We start from the raw sequence: 22,671 nt of genomic DNA on the forward strand, positions 1-22,671 counted from the left end.
ATATGCATGAAGAGGAGGCGGAGAAAGAGAGGCAGGAAAGTGGGCTGCCTTCTGAGAATTCGAAGGCGATCTTATAAACCCCCACTTCCCTCAATTCTGCTAGCAAACGCGCAATCTTTGGACAATAAAATCGACGAGTTGCGGGGAAGATTAAACATTAAACAAGATTGAACATTAAAAACTAACATCTCATGCTTCACAGAGTGGTGGCTGAACGACGACAAAAATCAACATACAGCTGACTGGTTATACGATATACCGGCAGGATAGAACAGCGGCGTCTGGTAAGACAAGGGGCTGCGGACTATGTATTTTTGTAAGTAACAGCTGGTGCACGATATCTAAGGAAGTCTCGAGCTATTGCTCGCCTGAGGTTGAGTATATCATGATAAACTGTAAACCATACTACCTACCGAGAGAGTTCTAACCTGTATTCTTAGTAGCTGTTTAAAATACCACCTCAGTCAGAGGTTGGCACTAAGATAGCATTGAATGAGCTGAATTCCGCTATGAGCAAACAAGAAAACGTTCACCCAGAGGAGGTGCTCCTAGTAGCCGGGGACTTTAATGCAGGGAAACTTAAATCCGTTTAATCAAATTTCTATCAGCATGTTAAATGTGCAACCAGAGGGAAAATAACTCTGGACCACCTATACTCCACACAGATGCAAACAAAGCTCTCCCTCAATCTCCATTTAGCAAATCTGACCATAATTCCATCCTCCTGATTCCTGCTTACAAGCAAAAATTAAAGCAGGAAGCACCAGTGACTAGAACTATTAAAAAAAAGTGGTCATATGAAGCAGATGCTAAGCTACAGGACCGTTTTGCTAGCACAGTCTGGAATATGTTCCAGGATTCCTCCAACGGCACTGAGGAGTACACCACATCTGTCATTGGCTTCATCAATAAGTGCATCGATGACGTCGTCCCCACAGTGACCGTACGTACATACCCCAAACAGAAGCCATGGATTACAGGCAGCATCCGCACTGAGCTAAAAGATAGAGCTGCCGCTTTCAAGGAGCAGGACTCTAACCCAGAAGATAAGAAATCCCGCTATGCCCTCCGACGAACCATCAAACAGGCAAAGCGTCAAAACAGCACCAAGGTCGAGTCGTACTACACCGGCTCTGACGCTCATCGGATGTGGTAGGGCTTGCAAACCATTACAGACTACAAAAGGAAAGCACAACCGAGAGCTGCCCAGTGACACGAGCCTACCGGACGAGCTAAACGACTATGCTCGAAACACTGAAACATGCATGAGAGAACCAGCTGTACAGGAAAAGTGTGTGATCACGCTCTCTGCAGCCGATGTGAGTAAGACCTTTAGACAGGTCAACATTTACAATGCAGCAGGGCCAGACGGATTACCAGGACGTGTACTGCGAGCACACGCTGACCAACTAGCAAGTGTCTTCACTGACATTTTCAACCTCTCCCTGTCCAAGTCTGTAATACCACCATGTTTTAAGCAGACCACCATAGTGCCTGTGCCCAAGAACACTAAGGTAATTTGCCTAAATGACAACCGACCCGTAGAACTTACATCTGTAGCCATGAAGTGCTTTGAAAGGCTGGTCATGGGTCACATCAACACCATCGTCCCAGAAACCCTAGACCCACGCTATTTGCATACCGCCCCAACAGATCCACAGATGATGCAATCTCTATTGCACTCCACACTGCCCTTTCCCACCTGGACAAATAGGAACACCTATGTGAGAATGCTATTCATTGACTACAGCTCAGCGTTCAACACCATAGTGCCCTCAAAGCTCATCAATGAGCTAAGGACCCTGGGACTAAACACCCCCCTCTGCAACAGAACCCTGGATTTCCTGACGGGCCGCCCCCAGGTGGTGAGGGTAGGTAACAAGACAACCGCCCAGCATGATCCTCAACACAGGGGCCCCTCAGGGGTGCGTGCTCAGCCTCCTCCTGTACTCCCTGTTCAATGACTGCACAGCCAGGCACGACTCCAACACCATCATTAAATTAAACAGTGGTAGGCCTGATCATCGACAACAACGAGATAGCCTATAGGGAGGAGGTCAGGGACCTGGCCATGTGGTGCCAGGACAACCTCTTCTCTTTCAACGTGATCAAAACAAAGGAGATGATTGTGGACTACAGGAAAAAGAGGACCGAGCACACCCCCATTCTCATTGGCGGGGCTGCAGTGGAGCAGGTTGAGTTCTTCAAGTTCCTTGGTGTCCACATCAACAAACTAACATAGTCCAAGCACACCAAGACAGGCGTGAAGAGGGAACGACAAAACCTATCCCTTCAGGAGACTGAAAAGATTTGGCATGGGTCCTCAGATCCTCAAAAGGTTCTACAGCTGCACCATCGAGAGCATCCTGACTGGTTGCATCACTGCCTGGTAAGGCAACTGCTCGGCCTCCGACTGCAAGTGTAACGGATGTGAAATGGCTAGCTAGTTAGCGGGTACGCGCTACTAGCATTTCAATCAGTTACGTCACTTGCTCTGAGACTTAAGTAGGGTTTCCCCTTGCTCTGCAAGGGCCGCGGCTTTTGTGGAGCGATGGGTAACGACGCTTCGTGGGTGTCAGTTGTTGATGTGTGCAGAGGGTCCCTGGTTCGCGCCCGTGTCGGGGCGAGGGGACGGTACTAAAGTTATACTGTTACACAAGGCATTACAGAGGGTAGTGCGTACAGCCCAGTACATCACTGGGGCCAAGCTTCCTTCCATCCAGGACCTATATACCAGGTGGTGTCAGAGGAAGGACCTAAAAATTGTAAAAGACTCCAGCCACCCTAGGCATAGACTGTTCTCTCTGCTACCGCACGCAAGTGGTACCGGAGCGTCAAGTCTAGGTCCAAGAGGCTTCTAAACAGCTTCTACCCCCAAGCCATAAGACTCCTGAGCATCTACTCAAATTGCTACCCAGACTATTTGCATTGCCCCCCCCCCCCCCTCTGTCGTCATCTATGCATAGTCACTTTAACTCTACCTACATGTACTTACTACCTCAACTAAACTGTGCACCCACACATTGACTCTGTACCAGCATCCCCCTGAAAATATTGTTGTTGTTTTTTTACTGCTGCCCTTGATCTCTTATCCATATTTTTTTTTTTTTTTACTGATTAATACAATTTGATTTGCTGTGTTTCGTAAACCCTGATCTAAAATGCTTTTTGTTGTAATTTCTGTTTGGCATCAGACTAATTTTGTGCTTCAGCTGCACTTCTAAACTCGGATGAGAATTCACGAACAGGTGATATGTAGCTGGCTAAAAATGAAAGATTAACTTTAAGCAAAACATTAGGAAATGTAGCTGGCTAAATTCTTTCAATTATAGGCCTAAACAATAGAAATATGATGGCAAAGCATAATTTGCCAAAAAACACCATGCTTTTTCATTGCAAGATAATTTACTTGAGTGGCTGCCCGCCAAAAAGCATTGCACTTTGTCGTCATCTGATGAAAATGAATGCATTTTCTGCCGAATGTGTTTGACAAATTTTCTGTGAAGGAAAACTATTAGTTGCACATCCCTGATCACTTTATTGAAGAAAAATTTAAAATAAACACTTTCAATATAAAACGCGACCCATCACAACACAGCTGGACTCACCTGCTCCCGCTTTCTCCCGTTGTGCTATTTACAAACAAACACGTGACTGGCTCAACTGTTCTGGTGAATTATGTAAGCTTCATACTGTAAAATAATGTGAGAAGAGATAAATCAGATTGCATTCTTATTTCACCTAACACAAGTTGACTGCAGGTATTTACTTAAAAATATAGCAACAAATATTAGAACATAATTAAAAAACGTAAAAGTCGTTTCAAAAGATATTGAAAATTCATCCAATTACCATTTCCAAATACCCCGGTATATCGCCCAAGCCTAGAACCAACTGCACAGAAACGCCTATCATTACAACAAGTATTATTTTTTCCTGATCGCACTTGTGCTCCCAAAATAAAAGGTCAGGTGGCACAGCAAATTAGAGCATATGTGATCAAAATGGTTGCACTTTAGAGCCCTACTCATTCCTCTGTGCACCATGTTGCGTTAGCTGATGAATACCATTCATTTAACTGGCAAGCCAGCAATAACTGAATTACGAATTTAAAAGATTAGCCAAAACACCTTTGGTTCGGAGTCGTGAGGCTGGGAGAGATAGGAGAGTAAACACAGCTGTGTTTTGACTTTTGGAGATTTGCTGAAATGGATGTGATATCCGCACGGCCGGCCTACCGGCACTCTTATGGATTGCCACACATGCGGTCTCTGCAAGGGGTGCTGACATGGTGCCCTAGACCTGCACACATAACGCTGTTGGAACACCCAGTGTGTGTGGCTTTCAGTGCAGGGATTTACTAACCAGAGAGAAACTGTAAAAGCTAAGAGCTGTCTCCGGTTTCTCCAAAGCTAAGAGCTGTCTGAGGTACTCCTGAGCCAAGTCAACACAGCCATCAATCTTGGAACTGCTGCCCTCTCAGAGTAGCCACATTTATTGACTGATTGACTCAATCTCCATAGACAAACATTGGCAGTAGAATGGACTTACTGAAGAGCTCAGTGACTTTCAAAGTGGCACAGTCATAGGATGCCATCTTTCCAACAAGTCAGGTGGTCAAATTTCTGCCCTGCTAGAGCTGCCCCGGTCAACTGTAAGTGCCGTTATTGTGAAGTGGAAACGTCTAGGAACAACAACGGCTCAGCCACGAAATGGTAGACCACACAAGCTCACATAACGGGACAGCCGAGTGTTGAAGTGCATAAATATTGTCTCACTACCGAGTTCCTAACTGACCCTGGAAGCAACATCAGCACAAGAACTGTTCGTCGGGAGCTTCATGAAATGGGTTTCCATGGCCGAGCAGCCCCACCCAAGCCTAAGATCACCATCCACAATGCCAAGCGTCGACTGGAGTGATGTAAACCTTGCCGCCATTGGACTCTGGAGCAGTGAAAACGCGTTCTCTGGAGTGATGAATCACACTTAACCATCTGGAAGTCCGATATCTGAATCTGGGTTTGGCAGATGCCAGGAGAACGCTACCTGCCCCAATGCATAATGCCAACTGGAAAATTTGGTGGAGGAATAATGGTCTGATTGTCATGGTTTGGGCTAGGCCCCTTAGTTCCAGTGAAGGGAAATCTTAACGCTACAGCATACAATGACATTATCGACAATTCGGTGCTTTCAACTTTGTGGAAACCATTTAGGGAATTCCGGCCACTCCCTATATCAGCATGATAACGACCCAGTGCACAAAGCGAGGTCCATACAGAATTGGTTTGTCGAGATCAGTGTGGCAGAACTTGACTGGCCTGCACAGAGCCCTGACCTCAACCCCATCAAACACCTTTGGGATAAATTGGAACGCCGACTATGAGACAGGCCTAATCGCCCAACATCAGTGCCCGACCTCACTAATGCTACTGTGGCTGAATGGAAGAAAGTCCGCACAGCAATGTTCCAACAACTAGTGGAAAGACTTCCCAGAAGAGTGGTGGCTGATATAGCAGCAAGGGGGGGACCAACTCCATATTAATGCCCATGATTTTGGAATGAGATGTTCGACAAGCTGGTATCCACATACTTTTGGTCATGTAGTGTAGGTGTATAGTCACTAATCATAAAACAAACAAGGATGGCAATTGGATGCACATGCACAAATAATATGGCGTTCCCATTGCAGTCAACAAATAAACATTAAAAAAAGCATTGTGTGAGCATAATAGGACTATGAATACGGCCTCTTTAGCTTTGTTACTGTCGTCTCAGCAGTAGTCTACCTCATAGTAGATTAGCTAGCTGGGTCCAATCAATCTATGTGGCTTCACCAATGCTCATGTCAGTAGGTGCAGTCTATCCCAATTATTCCAACACCTGAGCCCCTCTCTCCCCCTCCCAAAACCCCACCCACACTCCACTTCAAAATCAGGGATGCCTGGTTCAGGTGCATAACCCATTAAGCCAGGACTCTCTCCACAGGCCATTTCATATTTACCAGCTGAGTCCCCTAAAACAGGTTTTATTCTAGTTTAGACAGAGGCCTCTCTCCTGGCAAAGACAGCCACAGTCTCATAGGCATGAATCTGATTCCTCGCTGAATCCTGACATTGCCCTCTCCAGTAGGATTAGGCTATCTATGGGGCCATATTAGGTGAATGAAATGAGGACATGTGAAAGTGCAGAGGTCCTCTTGTCTAACCAGAAGCCGGTCATTCAACGTCCTAGTTGGTTTGATTGAATGAGATTTGGGGACCTGAGAAAGCCTACCAGCACAATTTGGAGACGAGAGTGGTGATGTAGGCTCAGTCCAACTAAACTCATTCAATAAAAAAAACTGAATTGAGTTGATGTGGAATTCAAAGTGGAAGTATACACCCCCCCCAAAAAAATTGTTTACTGCCATGACACCAAAAAAGATGTGTAATTGAATTTGCTTTCCCGTAGTGAACACGCAGGTTGAAATCAGTCCAGGTAGCTACTCTCGAACTATGGGCTTCCACCACCAACAACGATATGTCTGAGGATTACGTCATTGTTAAAGCTGACCACATTAGCTAAATGATTGTCCAAATTCATAAAACACCGATTAATTATCGGTTTACTCACTTGAAAACAACCTTGTGTAATATCAGAGAAGGAAACCTTTGACTTAAAGTAATTCCTACTCGTTTCAAAATGACCAGCAAGTTACAAGACTGATGCAGCTGTCAGTACATTCATATTGTGGGCCATGGATACTGTAACTGGATACCATCTATGATAATTTATAGGCTGTTTTAGGCTATTTCTGCAAGGGTTAACTTAACCCTTAATATAAATATTTAGCTAAATGCCAACCTACAACATCCACAATAGGATTACTAAATACGGTTATCATATTTCTCCTTCCATCATCTGTCAAGCTTCAGAGTAGGCTTCCACACATCTTGTGACTACCGTTACACTGAAATAGCAGTAACGTTAGTGGATTCAAGGAACAGCTTATTTCCAATAATAACTTAAAGGCATAGCCTACATTGTTTAATGGACCTGAGTATGGGACAGTAAATGTTTTTTAACTAAGTAGTTACCAAAACAATGGTGTATTGGTTAGGTTTATGGAGAGCAAACGTCAGAGCAAACAGCTAGCTAGCTCGTTAGCAATTTAGCTAGCTAGGTTACCTAAAGTTAGCACAACCAGCTAGCAAACTAGTTAGCTACAGTAGCTACGCTAGCAAGCTGCATTACTTTTCAGTAAAATGGTTGTTAGCTAGTTGGTCAATTATCTTACCGTCATAAACAGTTCCAGGGGCGTCCAGTTTTTAAGTAATATGGTTTTCTTACAACGGGAAATGAGTTTTGGGTGAGGGACTGAAAATCCAAGTTCAGTTCACCCGCTGCGAACTCCGACAAAACCTCATCTTTATCACCGAGAGCCTTCAGCTTCATACACATTCAACTGTGGGCCCTCCTGGCTCGAATCTCGAACTAGCTCGGCAACGAATAATCCACACGCAAGACACAGCAACCATTGGCTACAGCGAACCAGCAGTCATTTCAGACCGAGTGAATGATATTTACAATTCCTTTGATTTGTAAATGCGATGGTATGAGCGACATAAATGTTGGGGGGGATTGGATTATTCAGTCTCTGACTTCTCAGCGGACTGCAGAGTCCGTCGTCAAGGCTCGCTCGCTGCAGCAGAGGCAACAGCATAGCAACGTTATGGCGCAATCTTCGCAGCGCCATCAGTGCACGGGGGTGGAGTCACAGGATAGGGAGGCGTGGTAGCGTGGTTTTCATTTGTGAAGTCGCGGGTGAGCAATCCTGCAATCTATATTTGTCATGCCATAGTAATTGGTATTTTGCCGGTTTTATAGATCTACAAAATGTAGGTTAGTGTGGAAACTGCATTTGACATCACGTTTGTACGTGTGGAGCAGAATAGTCATTAGGCGAGGAGTCATTAGTCATTTCCTTAAGTAATTTTTGCCACAGGATATTACATTTCCATTGTTGGTCAGAATTAGCCCACACTAGTTTATCATTGCCCTAAATTCAGGAAATACCTAGGTCCGTCAATATGACTATAACAAAACTACACCAGTGTAGATTAGATTAGGTTTGACAATGGGACTGTAGATTACAATTTAAATATGGGCTGTGGCGACATCATGTGGTTAAAAAAATAACAGTCCGTCCCCTAACTGTGTCCAATAATGTGAAGGGATGATGAAAATGTATATTTTACTGACACTGGCAAAGTGGTATATTAAAGACTGAGAATACATTTAAAACAATAATCAATTAAAACTGAACTCACGAGTGGCGCAGCGGTCTAATGCACTGCATCTCAGTGCTAGAGGTGTCACTAAAGACCATGGTTCGATTCCAGGCTGTATCACAACCGGCCGTGATTGGGAGTCCCATAGGGCGGTGCACAATTGGCCCAGTGTCATCCGGGTTAGGGTTTGCCGGGGTAGGCCGTCATTGTAAATAAGAATTTGTCCTTACCTGACTTGCCTAGTTAAATAAAGGTTCAATAAAAATCTGAAGTATAAGGACATGAATAATGGATCCTTATGGTATTGTTGACCCTGCTCATTCTTGATTCATTTAAGATTTTAGAGTTGACCAAATCTCTGGACACAGAAATATAATTTAAAGTGTCAGAGCGCTATTGCAAGAAACTACATACAATAATATTTCAGTGAATATCCATTATTTGTGTTTAGAATTTTTTGGGAGTTTGAAATTGTGATCCTTTGCTCAGGACAAGGGCATTTCCAGGCATACAGCTGACATGGAAATTAATATTGAAAGTATATAGAAAAGGGAAAAGATTGGTTTTTGGAGTTATAAGATTCCCCTAAATAAAAAATGTAAGCTCAAATAATGCAACAAAATCAATTTGATCAACTATAAAAAATAAAAGTGTCCCTGTCAGACAAGGATTGTCCCAACTTTCAAGAACCTCAGCTAATTTCCTGCTATTCCACACATTTTTCCATGAGGCTAAGAAAAATTTGGGGGGGTGTTTGGGTCCCCAACGCTCGTGAGCTTTGGTGCTGCGGAAGGGTGTGTGTTACGCCTATTGTCACAAATTACCCCATGTCGTCTTCACCCAGGCTGAGGGTACCATTGGTGTTAACCCAGTACAGTGCTGTAATTAGTTACAATTAATTATTTTCCGTTGCATAAAAAGATCAGGGGAGTTGTTTGTAATCACATACACAGAGCATTCGTATAACCCAGGAATTTGAGCCAGAACAAAATACACACTAGTCACAGCAGTGACAGCTTATTTTTAGTCTTGATAGAGAGGCTCTCCTGGGTTATACGAATGCTCTGTGTATGTGATTACAAACAACTCCCCTGATCTTTTTAATAATGTGCCATTGAGATACACCTTTATTTGACAATGACAGTCTCTAGGTTCAGTTTTTCTCAACAGAAGCTGTCAAAGCGTCAATTACTTGTTTCTTTTTTTGATACGTGTGCGATGTGATTAAAGTACTTTATTAAGTTGTCCATTTAATATGCAGACAACCTAAATGGCCACCAACTAAAAGTGTAGACTCAGGAGATTCAATGCTGTATATTAATATCATTCTCACCAAGCAACCAACTTTAAAAAGATTACTTTCTTTAAACCAAACAGATTCTTGATTCCCATCCCTCGCTCTCTTTTTTCTTTGTTTTGGTTAAACATTCACAACACAGTTTCATCTTACACAAATCAGCTGTTCATGTTTAACATAACAGACTTTGTTAAATGTGGCTTTTTATGAAAGCTTTTTATTGTACCTTGCCCTGATGTGTTTTACTACAGCACAAAAAGTCCAGGTGCACATATAGACCACCTATGACATGTATAACATCCAAATCAATGTTCACATTCATTTTAGGCAAAGGTAAAATTGAGGTCACTGTTAAGAGGAAAGGAAGCATTCAAGTTTAGGGATGACTGTCATTATTCAGGCAATGTTACATGTGGTTGAAATTCACTATTTCTTACTGTAATTGTAATTGTACTAGTTTTTAAACAGGTAGTATTTATGCAAACAGCAGTGGGCTTCTAGTCTCGTGTCAGACTTTACAAGTAACTCGCTAGAGGCCAAAGCTCACGTGATATTTGGTTCTTTGTGCAGAAATTAGTGGGCTTCCAATGTCCATTTTAGGTCTTCTCTTCCTTGAGTAGACACACAATGCCGTCCCTCCTGGAGGTGTAGGGAGCATGCTTCTAATGCCACTATGTTAACTACGCCCCTGAAGACCACAAGCCCAGTGTGCAGCCTGAAGATCTGCTTCAGGGTCACCCTGTAGACCAGCTTCAGGGTCACCCTGTAGACCATCACCCCTGCCAAGCAGAACGGCGGTACAGCCGCATTCAGCACGGGTCCGCCCACCTCCAGACGAGCTACCTCCCGTACCATGGCAAACTTCTGAGCCTCTGGAGAGAACACCAGCGCGTCCTTAAGGGCATTGCCAATGTCACTGTTCCACTCCACCTCCTTGCCGTTGATGAGAATGGTGCTGTTGGTAATGCCAGCCGGTTCGTCTAGCATGCTGTTAAAGTTGGCAGGGATGCCAATCTGGGCACCAGAGGGAAGCCAGGGCATGCCAGCCCCGACCGGGTGGAAGCCAAATGAGGCAAAGGCACTGTAGACGCCCGGGGAGCCCACATCAGATTCCTACAGGACCTGCTGGAAGACGCTCTCCAGTTTGTCAGAGATGCTGGCTGGTTCTCCTTTGTTCCAGGCCTGGTACAGCTTCCTGTAAGTACTCGGGTGCGGCGGGAATACTTTTGTACCATCACAGCATACTTCAGAAATGGAGAAGCAATGGCATCAGTTGGTTTGGTCGTTAGCTACAGACCTCAGAGGGATTGATCTGACGAGAAACAGAAAATCAATATCAAACGCAAGAGGTTTGACCCGGCTGACTGGTGAATTAAAGTTAAAATAAGACCAAAAAAGTGTAGACCACCTCGTCTTATGAATACATCCTCTTTTTGATTCATGGCATTACACATCATGATGGTTTCATAAGGATGTTATGTATAGTATGAGGCCGAGTCCCCATCCTGGTCACCTCTGGACTTGGTATTATGAAATTGTCAATCATCTTGAGACAACAACACTGAGTGCATGGGTGGTAATATACTGTACCAGTTATGTCAGAAGAAATAGTTGCGCGATAATACTGCAATTGGCAAAAAGATGCACCATTTTGTATCACTGTTGGTCAAACCCAAAATGCAATCCAGGTGTGTAATTCGTCGATTAGCTAAATGGTTAGCTAGCACTCAATGAATGACGATAGTAGTGGATGACTGCCAGGCAGTCAAGTGAGGAATTTCTAACAGTACAACACAGTCTTTTATATAAACTCAAATATACTGAACTAACAGATAATGTTACATTTTATAAAGCTTTTACAAGATAACTCACATGCCATATAGATCTATGCAAGGGGAGCAGGACCAAGTAAAGCAGTTTGCAGCACGTTTTACGACAGTTTTACGTTAATACCTAATCACTAATTTTCTAAATGCAGTAGTGTGTTAAACCTGTAAGAATATCAAATACTGCATAAGGGTAAAATAGCCTATTTTTTATAATTCACGTTTGCTATCATAGTCTGCTGGAATATTTTTTTATATGAGTCGAGCTAATAAACTTCACCACGAGGAGGCATACTTTGCCTCTACCTCTGCATTAAGTGCAGTAAGTGAAATGAAAAATTACCAGCCTCAAAGACCAGTAAGTAAAAGCAGTTATTACCCAGTAAAACCTGATCAGTGATCTCACCCTCAAGGAAGGAGGGTTGCATTTGTTAAGTATTCTAATAGGGCCTGTTATGAATTGGACATACACACACACACACCAAACAGAGTAGTGTGTGTGTGTGTGTGTGTGTGTGTGTGTGTGTGTGTGTGTGTGTGTGTGTGTGTGTGTGTGTGTGTGTGTGTGTGTGTGTGTGTGTGTGTGTGTGTGTGTGTGTGTGTGTGTGTGTGTGTGTGTGTGTGTGTGTCAAAATCAAATCAAACTTGATTTGTCACATGCGCCGAACCCAACAGGTGACCTTATCAGCTCTTACCCAACGATGCAGATTACATTTTTTTTAATTAAAAGAGAAACAAAACATACAAGAACACACAATAACTAAGCTATATACAAGAGGTACCAATACCCAGACCTACCTCTAGCCTTTCGGGGCCCTAAGCGAGATTTGATTCCCTTCGTGTCCAATAGCTAATTCAGCCATCAAGGTTTAGATAGCTGGCTATACTAACTTACCTACCAATCTTATCAAATGTTAGCTGACATGGGCTAATTATGTGACTGTCCGTGACTAACATAACAAGAGAAAAACTGCTAGCAAATTTCTAAATTAAGTTGAGACCCCGACTGATTTACGACTGGGGGGGTCCCCCTAGTGGCTGTGGGGTCCTATGCGCAGCGCGTAGTCTGCCTATAGGCACTACCAAAACCATATCAATGTGCAGCGATACGTGGTGTGTGTGTGTGCGTGTGTGTGTGTGTGTGTGTGTTGATAGAGTCCTGCTGTGAGTGTACATAGAGCTCAGATAGTCAGATAGTCTGCACAGATAGTCCGTTAATTAGCTATTCAAAAGTCTAATTTCTTGGAGACAGAAGCTGTCTCGGAGCCTGTTGGTCCGAGACCTGATGCTGTATCACTTGCCTTACGGTAGCACAGAGATCAGTCAATGGCATGGGGGGCTGAAGTCTTTATTGATGTGTGTGTGTGTGTGTGTGTGTGTGTGTGTGTGTGTGTGTGTGTGTGTGTGTGTGTGTGTGTGTGTGTGTGTGTGTGTGTGTGTGTGTGTGTGTGTGTGTGTGTGTGTGTGTGTGTGTGTGTGTGTCCTTGAGTGCACATGAACTGCAGAGAGAATGTATAAACCTGTCATTGTGAGTGTGATGGATAGAGAATGCTGGATTACTGACCTGCGTTCATATTTTTTCTGGGGTTTCACCAGCATAAGACTTTTGGGTAATTATGGTGTGTATATCACTCTTCTCATGCATTATTACTGACAGACAAACATTGATTAGTGTAGGAATGGGGATTCAGGCCCTGAGCTGTAATGATGTGCTCCTTGGAAGAGCTCAAAACGTGTCAAAATGCATACGAACTGTTATTACATTTCAATGGTGTTGTTGGAGAATGCAGAAAATGCCATTTAAAAATATAGCTGTGAGCAGCAATGAACGGGGTTCACAGGATGACAAAAAGGACAGAAGATCAGTTGGATATCAAAGCAAGCTCTCTATTATGTAGGAACTATCTTCTTAATGTGCAATCATGAGTCTAAATACAACATCTGGAGTGAATATGATGTATGGTTCATGAGGAGAAGATGATTTTGACCATTAGCGTTAAATATGCAAAGAATGAGTGGTTTATAGTTTCCTTGTTTTTTTAGATATCAATACCATATTCAGTGTGGTTCATCTTAGGGACGTCCATGATAGCGCTGATACGTTTTAAGTTGATAGGCAACTGTGGAGTGGATTTAAAGTGGTTTAAATGTAAAATCTGATATTTGAAAATAACTCAGCCATATTTTGACCATCCCATAGCTTTTCTCAAACCAAGTTAAAACATCTACCATGGGCCTACATTTGATCCTATAATTCATGAGAATAAGTATTTTAGCATATTATCGAAGTATAGTGTGCCCATTTTTGAATGCATCAACGTTATTTTCTTAAAGTCTTTTGGAACTATTGTGATGAATCCAAAGACCAAATTTGGAGTGAATCTGATTTTGTCCGTGAGAATATTTTTTTGATTATTTTAAGCATTAGTGTTACATAGTCAAAAAAGTGAATTGTTAATAGTTTCCTTATTTTTTAAAATACAATGGCCTGACTAAAGTGCTCAGTGACTTTCAACGTGGCACCGTCATAGGATGTCACCTTTCCAACAAGTCAGTTCGTCAAATTTCTGCCCTGCTAGAGCGGCCCCAGTCAACTGTAAGTGATGATATTGTGGAGTGGCAATGTCTGAGAGCAACAATGGCTCAGCCGCGAAGTGGTAGGCCACACAACCACACAAACTCACAGAACGGGTTCGCCGGGTACTGAAGCATGTAAAAATGGTCTGTCCTCAGTTGCAACACTCACTATCGAGTTCCAAACTGCCTCTGGAAGCAACATCAGCACAATAACTATTCGGCGGGAGCTTCATGAAATGGCTTTCCTTGGCCGAGCAGCCGCACACGAGCCTAAGATCACCATGTGCAATGCCAAGCGTCGGCTGGAGTGGTGTTAAGCTTGGTGTGGAAGAACTTGACTGGCCTGCACAGAGCGCTGACCTCAACCCCATTGAACACCTTTGGGACGAATTGGAACGCCGACTGCGAGCCAGGCATAACTGCTCAAAGTCAGTGCCCGACCTCACTAATGCTCTTGTTGCTGAATGGAATCAAGTCCCCACAGCAATGTTCAAACATCTAGTGGAAGCCTTCCCAGAGAAGTAGAGGCTGTTAGAGCAGCAAAGGGGGGACCAACTCCATATTAATGCCCATGATTTTGGAATGAGATGTTCGACAAGCAGGTGTTCACATCCTTTTGTGTTTGATGACCCTAAAAAGTGTCAAGTTGATAGGCCATTATGAAGTGGATTTACAAAGGATTTAAATGAACATGTACAATCTGATTTCCTTATTTATTAATAATTCAGTCATCTTAACCAATCTCTTAGCTTTTCTCAAACAAAGTTAAAATATGTACCATGGGCCTACATATATCAGGTATGAAGGTCAGACCCAGATGTAGACAACGTCGAATAAACAAATGGTTTAATAATCCGACAGGGGCAGGCAATAGACAGGTCAAGGCAGGCAGGGGTCAGTAAACCAGAGGTGGGGCAACGGTACTGAACGGCAGGCTGGCTCAGGGTCAGGGTAGGTAGGCAGAGGTCAATAATCCAGAGGTGGGGCAAAGGTACAGGTCGGCAGGCAGGCTCAGGGTCAGGCAGAGTGGTCAGGCAGGCAGGTTCAGAGTCAGGACAGGCAAGGACAGTCAAAACCAGGAGGGCGAGTAAAAGAGACTCTGGGAAAAGCAGGAGCTGAGGCAAAAACGCTGGTTGACTTGACAAACAAGACGAACTGGCAACAGACAAACAGAGAACACAGGCATAAATACACAGGGGATAATGGGGAAGATGAGCGACACCTAGAGGGGGGTAGAGACAATCACAAAGACGGGTGAAACAGATCAGGGTGTGACAACATACAACATTTGTTCAGAAGTTTTTCAAAATGTTTCAAAAATGTCCATGATGGAGGAACATATATCTTATGGGTCCTTGAGGCAAATTTGTTCAGTATGCAGAAAGACAACCACATAAAACGTTTCAAATCATTAAGTCAAATGGAGAGGTGGATATGAGGGTTTAAGTGAGACTGCTTATAACAGGCCACCTATAGGCCAATCAGTGCCATTATTTTTGACCAAGTTACCCATGGCCTCTATACTTGACCAATCTATGCTTGAGTTATTTGACCAAATCTAAGAATAACAATAGGTTTCACCCTAATGAGTAGGATAGACACTCTGTCATTAGGTGGATGTAATATAATGAAAATACATTACTTAGTACAAGATGAAAATCTGGGAAAATGGGTCTGATGTGTGACAGATTAGTTGCATGTTACCCTTCTATGTCTGACATTTTCTAAAAAAGAGATCACGTACCAAAATGTTACAGAATCAAATTGGCCTCACAAGTCCTCAACTGGCAGCTTCATTAAATAGTACCTGCAGAACACCAGTCTCAACGTCAACAGTGAAGAGGCGACTCCGGGATGTTGGCCTTCTAGGCAGAGTTCCTCTGTCCAGTGTCTGTGTTCTTTTGCCCATCTTAATCTTTTATTTTTATCGGCCAGTCTGAGATATTACTTTTTATTTGCAACTCTGCCTAAAAGGCCAGCATCCCGGAGTCGCCTCTTCACTGTTGATGTTGAGACTGGTGTTTTGCAGGGGCTATTCAATGAAGCTGCCAGTTGAGGACTGTTTCTCAAACTAGACACTCTAATGTACTTCTCCTCTTGCTCAGTTGTGCACTGGGGCCTCCCACTCCTCTTTCTATTCTGGTTAGAGCCAGTTTGCCCTGTTCTGTGAAGGGAGTAGTACACAGTGTTGTACAATATCTTCAGTTTCTTGGCAATTTCTTGCATGGAATAGCCTTAATTTCTCAGAACAAAAATAGACTGACGAGTTTCAGATGAAAGTTCTTTGTTTCTAGCCATTTTGAGCCTGTAATCAAACCCACAAATGCTGATGCTCCAGATACTCAACTAGTCTAAAGAAGGCCAGTTTTATTGCTTCTTTAATCAGAACAACAGTTTTCAGCTGTGCTAACATAATTGCTAAAGGATTTTCTAATGATCAATTAGCCTTTTAAAATGATAAACTTGGATTAGCTAACACAACATGCCATTGGAACACAGGATGGCTGCTAATAATGGGCATCTGTACGCCTACGTAGATATTCCATAAAGAATCTGCCGTTTCCAGCTACAATAGTCATTTATAACATTAACAATGTCTACACTGTATTTCTGATCAATTTGACATTTTTTTTAATGGACAAACAAATGTGCTTTTCTTTAAAAAACAAGGACATTTCTTAGTGACTCCAAACTTTTGAACGGTAGTGTATCTACACAAAAAGAGCAAGAGGCTATGATCCACTCCAAGAGAGAAAGCGCCTCTGTCTCCATGGCAACTGGCACCGGTAGCAATGTGGGAATCTCCCTTCCCTTGAAAAGGGAACAGTCAAAAGAGGCAGGTTACCCATTCCCATTAAGCATGCTGGTATTAGAATGTTTTTTGTGTTCCTCACACAAAGGTCTCTAGATCTTTGTCTTGCTCTTTGCCCCAGTGGTCTTAAGACCAGAGCTCTACATTACGGCCTCTTTCTAGTCTACCAGGCCAACATTAATATGGACACCAGATCACCTTAAGACCACATCTTTCTCATAATCCCCTTTTCATTAAACTGAGCGAGGTCACTAGGCAACAGGGAACACATGCGAGCAGGGCAGATGGAGTAAGATGTATTTTAATCAGTGGGGGCTGCTGAGGAGTGGACGGCTCATAATAATGGCTGGAATGGAGTCAATGGAGTGGTATCAACCATATGGAAACCACGTCTTTGATGTGTATGATACCATTTCATTGACTCCATTCCAGCCATTATTATGAGCTGTCCTCCCCTCACCAACTACCTGACCGATGTTAGCAGAATGTTAAATAGCACCCATTTGCACGTGAGCTAGCTAATTAGCAATAGCACCCTTTTGCACGTGAGCTAGCAAATTGCTTACAATGAATCTTATTTGGACAAATTTGCCTTCATGAGCAGTAAGCCTAGGTTTACATGTACAGTTATGTAATCGATTTGATCGTTGATTTTCTGTGTTTCTTCAATGTATGCCTTGTTGTGTTTGGCTAGCTCTACAATGTGTATCGTTGATGCCGACGGCCATTCCCTAAGTTACACATAGCGAGTCTACACAGCCTACACATGGTATATACAATAATGAAATGAAATGCCTATTGCTTATTTTATGCCTTTCTAATTATCATGCCTTTTATGTCTATACTTATTTTCTTTGCTGTATAGAGACACATTAGTGTGTTATTGGAGGGCGAGAGTCCCAAAATGTAAAAATGCAGCAGCAGTCAACTTCATTACTGCCCCTTCTGCACATATAAGGCTGAACAATATGGTCAACAACCACATCAAAGGTCATGCTTCAGTGAGACACAGAGGTAATATTTCTTTCTTTGTTTATTGAATATATTTGACGTTCACGTTTTTTGATTTGCCCTATTTTTTCAGTTACATCAGTGTATTTAATGTCATTTTATAACTTGTTACTTTACTGTTATTCCTCTCTTTCAGAGTTCACAATCATAAAGTGTGGCTTCAGTTGTAGAAATGTGACACACGTTCAGTGTTGTTATTGCATGGCAACAATAATCAACAGAGCAGTTTCTGAAGCACCTGACATACCATCAGCATCCAGTGGCCCCTCAAGAGCACCTAGAGGTCCTTAAACAGTCCCCAGAGGCCCCTCAAGAGCACCCAGATGTTCCTCAAGAGCACACAGAGGCCCTTAAAGAGCAACCAGTAGCATCCACTGCATTCCATATAACTCAGATACGGCTCCCTAAATCACCTGGTCCCAACATACATGGCAACTCAAGAAAAGTCATTGTAACTTGTCCACACTGCAAACTGAAGTTAAATAAGAAAAACTTCAAAACACATTTATGAAGAAAGTATACACATTGCTTTGAAAGGGTGTCCAAGGAAAGATTTTTGGCATGTGAGCGCATTAATGTGAGAAATGGTGTGTTTGCAGTCGAAAATACATTTCCTGGTCCAGCAACACCCATACATGTTGTGAAAAATACTTGGGGACCCACACAGAATTTGATGTGTGAGGTTGACCAATGTCGTCCTAATGCTGACTTTGCTTTAAGGTGTAGGATGCTGCCTTTTGAAAGTCAGCGTATACGTTCCTTATTGTACTGCCCACGTGCAGCCAACACAACAGTGACTTTGACAGAGGAGGCCTTGGTGACAATGGTCGAGAATATATGGTTTAGTGAGGAGCGCAAGGCGTCAACGCGAGGCAGATACTGAGGGTGTGCCCCTGTCTGTCCAGCTGACTGTTGGTGGACCATCGACAAAAATTCACATTTTTTTTAGGAGGGTGAAAACCACAGAAGAGAGAAACCTTTGTTTAGGAGGGTGAAAACCACAGAAGAGAGAAACCTTCCACCACAGCACACCACAGAACAGGATACAAGTGAAGCGAAATAGGAGAATTATCCACCAAGTGATAAAGGTGTAGCACGGATGGTGAACTACCTCATGGCAAATAAAAAACTACCTGCTGAACTCCCCCAGGCTGTCATACAGCAGTCAAGAGATGGAAAGATATCGAGTGGCTTTCCGAAGCACCTGATCCCAAAAGAGGCCAGATGCAAGGAGTGTGATTACATACTCAGTGACCCTCTACTGATCACTGCAAAGGGGAGGATTCTGACAACCACAGGTGTAGTTGAAGGTCAGTAATATCATAGTTCTTTCATTGATTCTAGCTTCTAACATCCTTATGATCAAACAGTACATGATTCCCACATACAAAGAAAAATAGAAGAAACATTTATATTAGTCTCAAAAGGCATGCATAGAATATTTAACACCTTTGGTTGAATTTTCTGTAGGCATATCAACCTACAGAAGGTCATACCTGAACTGTGGCATGATCTACAGGTACCAGGAGTTGAAGGATGGTGTCCACAACTTTGACCACATAATCCTGTTTCTGCAGTTATGCCTGATGATAAGGAATGCATTACAGGTGAGAACATATCATTCTGAAAATATGTTGTGCTTACTGAAATACTTAGGCTACTATAAAGTTGAAAATTAGAGCTCTCAGTTCATGTTTTCCTTCTTAATAGCCTACTCACCCTCTCATGCCAAATACTACCAAACAGATAATTTGAATGACTTATTGAGTAGTTATAGATATCACTGAAAACCCCTTTAGTAATAGTGGCTTTTGTTTGCATGGTGGTATTGTGAAAGTGGGGTGTAATTTGTCTTGATCACCCAATGAGGCACTATTAATATTTATTCTTCCTTTTTCTTCAAGGAAGCAGATGTTCTTCTAAGGGACACCCTAGAGGCAGCAAGGTGGTGTGAACTCCAACCATTTAAAGGCACCGTTTCCCTCCCTAGTGTAATTGGGATGGACGGGGAAGACCGCATTACAACCCTTAAAGAACTACGGTGAAGAGTGGATGAAGATGAAAATATTCTCCTCAAGGAACCATTCATGTTCTCGTTCCAGTCACAGAGAGATTATGAGATGTTCTATGTGGAGGCAGTTGACAACAAGACAATGACTGTCTTTGCCTCTTGAGGAGCAGTAGTGAAGCCATTTTTGAGTGGTCAAACCTTGTTTTTGTCTTCTGTGTTTATTGTTTCAGTTGTTAATTGTGTTATGTTGTTTAGTAAAGATGACATGATCTCTTTACTGGACCTGGTATAACTTAATGTACAAAACACATTCAGCTTGTCAGTATGTCTATATGGTATTGTCTGCTCCATTCTCATGAGGAAAGTAAATAGCATTATAAATCAGGATAGGTAGTAACTGTATATGTATGCTCAATTAAATAATATAATTACAAAGTTATAACATTTATCAACACAATTTTAACAGTACATGACATATGTAACAAGTCTGTTGTTCACTGGAACAATATCAGTAGCTTGTGTAACGATTCTCGTCTGGTGAAGGAGAAGAGGACCAAAATGCAGCGTGGTATGTGTTAGTCATAATTTAATAGTAAACTGAACACTACACAAAATAACAACGAGGAGAAAACAAAACAGTTCTGCAAGGTGAACATACACTAAAACAGAAAATAAACACCCACAACCAAAATGGGGAAAACAGGCTACCTAAGTATGATTCTCAATCAGAGACAATGATCGACAGCTGCCTCTGATTGAGAACCATACCAGGCCAAACACAGAAATACAATAACATAGAAAAAGGAACATAGACTACCCACCCCAACTCACGCCCTGACCAACCTAACACAAAGACATAAAAAAGGAACTAAGGTCAGAACGTGACAGCTTGTCTCAAATATAGCATGAAGCAAAAAGTGTTACAACACATGTGCTGGTACCACTTTATATAATATTTCTTACAATCTTCAAAAATGAAATACGTTTGTACTCAACGTGTGACTTGCACAAACACGTGTGTTTGTTTCCAGTGTGTGACTTTCAAACCTCAGATGGACAAAAAAAACACCGGTGGGCGGGATCAAATGAGAGTGGAGTCAAATGTTTGACTCCGCCCACATTGAGCCCCGCCCTGAACTGCACACTGCAGTCAGGGGTACTTGAAAATAGCACCTAAATAAAGCATGATTTGTCCAAAGGGTTATGTTGTTAAAATCAAAACAATTTTGTAAGTTAGCACAGTCTCAGAAATATGTCCCTCACACACACGTATGTAAAATTTAAATCAATAATCAAATTAAGATCACCTCTTGCTTCATCGGTTGAGCAATCAATCAGTTTGAGTGAAGATCAATCGCTCAATCTAGCGCCCTTTGAACATGATTGCCTACAAATAATTTACAAATGCGAAGTCTATAGTGAACTTCTCCATTCGTTAAACAGGAAAACCATTCTTTGAGGTTTCCAAGACCTCTTTAGTCTCTGTCTTTTCATGATGTTGTTCCGAACATGGGTTCCCAGTATCAGAGCTGTCCGAGGGATTATTGTTTCTGTTTTGTATTCATTTTCCAAAATATTTTTATGACCAAAATCTCTTTCGAGGATAGAGAAGGGTGTAGTATCCTGCTATTATACACTGAGTGTGCAAAACATTAAAACACCTGCTCTTTCCAAGGCATAGACTGACCAGGTGAATCCAGCTGAAAGCTACAGTATGATCCCTTATTGATGTTACTTGTTAAATCCACTTCAACCAGTGTAAATGAAGGGGAGGAGACAGGTTAAATAAGGATTTTTAAGCCTTGAGACAATTGAGAAATGGATTGTGTGTATGCGTGCCATCCAGAGGGTGAATGGGGAAGACAAAAGATTTAAGTGCCTTTGAAAAGGGTATGGTGGTAGGTGCCAGGCGCACCGGTTTGTGTCAAGAACTGCAACACTGCTGGGTTTTTCGGTTTCCCGTTTTTTCAAGAATGGTCTGTCACCCAAAGGACATCCAGCCAACTTGAGACAACTGTGGGAAGTATTGGAGTCAACATGGACAAGCATCCCTGTGGAACGCTTTCAATGCCTTATAGAGTCCATGCCCTGACGAATTGAGGCTGTTCTGAGGGCAAAAGGAAGACATTATGAAGGTGTTCTTAATGTTTTGTACACTCAGTGTATCTACTCATAATTACATAAGAATAAAGGGGAATGGCAGTTTACTGGAAAACAGTAAGTGTTGAATAGACAATTTGTTTCCGGTACGCCTGACAAGCACTAACGCTTGAGGCTTGAGTGAGCCCCCCCTCACACTTAACTAAAGAACATCAATATGAGATGTTCCAGGAACCGCTGCACACAGCAAGAGAGGGAGAGCTGTCCATTTCATTTCATGCCCATTAGCCACTGTAATGAGTCATGTAAAAGGCAGCAACAGCATCTAATGTATGACTTATTTATGAAGCCAATCCTGATTTCAAGCAGCACAGCACCCCTACCCCATCAGATTATTCACAATCACATCGATCCTATTGCTGCCACCTTCCCTGCCACAGGTCTGCACCCCACCATTAATAACCACTTAATGGTACAAATCCCTGTGTGTGTGTGTGTGTGTGTGTGTGTGTGTGTGTGTGCGTGCGTGCGTGCGTGCGTGCGTGCGTGCGTGTGTGCGTGCGTGCGTGCGTGTGTGTTTTACAGTTGAGCCCTAAGAAGATGAAGCTCCATGGACTTTTAAGATAAAAATTCATAAAATATATTTTCAGTGATTTCTCTTTGATGACCAGCTCATGTTGACCTACTCTGAGAAAAGCATGTTTGTAAACATGACAATATCTGACCATATCTATTGTGATATTGGTGTATGTTTTTGTTGTAAGAAA

General features: G+C 42.6%; 2 protein-coding genes across 4 annotated transcripts in view; both read right to left on the reverse strand.

The window, feature by feature from the left end:
* Positions 1-7,712, reverse strand: part of LOC139546743 (tyrosine-protein phosphatase non-receptor type 4-like) — a 103,215-nt gene extending 95,503 nt beyond the window's left edge. Inside the window, exons 1-2 of one of the 3 annotated variants that reach the window (XM_071355484.1) lie at positions 7,277-7,712; positions 3,609-3,692 (exon numbers count right to left, since the gene is read on the reverse strand). The gene's annotated coding sequence lies outside the window, so the exon portion shown is untranslated. The remainder of the gene's footprint in view (positions 1-3,608; positions 3,693-7,276) is intronic. The other 2 variants (XM_071355485.1, XM_071355483.1) reach the window with 2 other exon arrangements.
* A 2,041-nt stretch (positions 7,713-9,753) lies between these two features.
* Positions 9,754-11,682, reverse strand: LOC139546744 (transmembrane protein 177-like). Its single transcript, XM_071355486.1, has 2 exons — positions 11,440-11,682; positions 9,754-10,879 (listed from the first exon to the last, which is right to left on the reverse strand). Exon 2 carries the CDS (start codon positions 10,606-10,608, stop codon positions 10,141-10,143), a length of 468 nt encoding a protein of 155 aa, XP_071211587.1. The 5' UTR covers positions 10,609-10,879; positions 11,440-11,682; the 3' UTR covers positions 9,754-10,140.
* Between the last annotated feature and the right edge of the window lie 10,989 nt (positions 11,683-22,671).

The sequence above is a fragment of the Salvelinus alpinus genome, chromosome 20, assembly GCF_045679555.1.
Source record: "Salvelinus alpinus chromosome 20, SLU_Salpinus.1, whole genome shotgun sequence".
Classification (NCBI taxonomy): domain Eukaryota; kingdom Metazoa; phylum Chordata; class Actinopteri; order Salmoniformes; family Salmonidae; genus Salvelinus; species Salvelinus alpinus.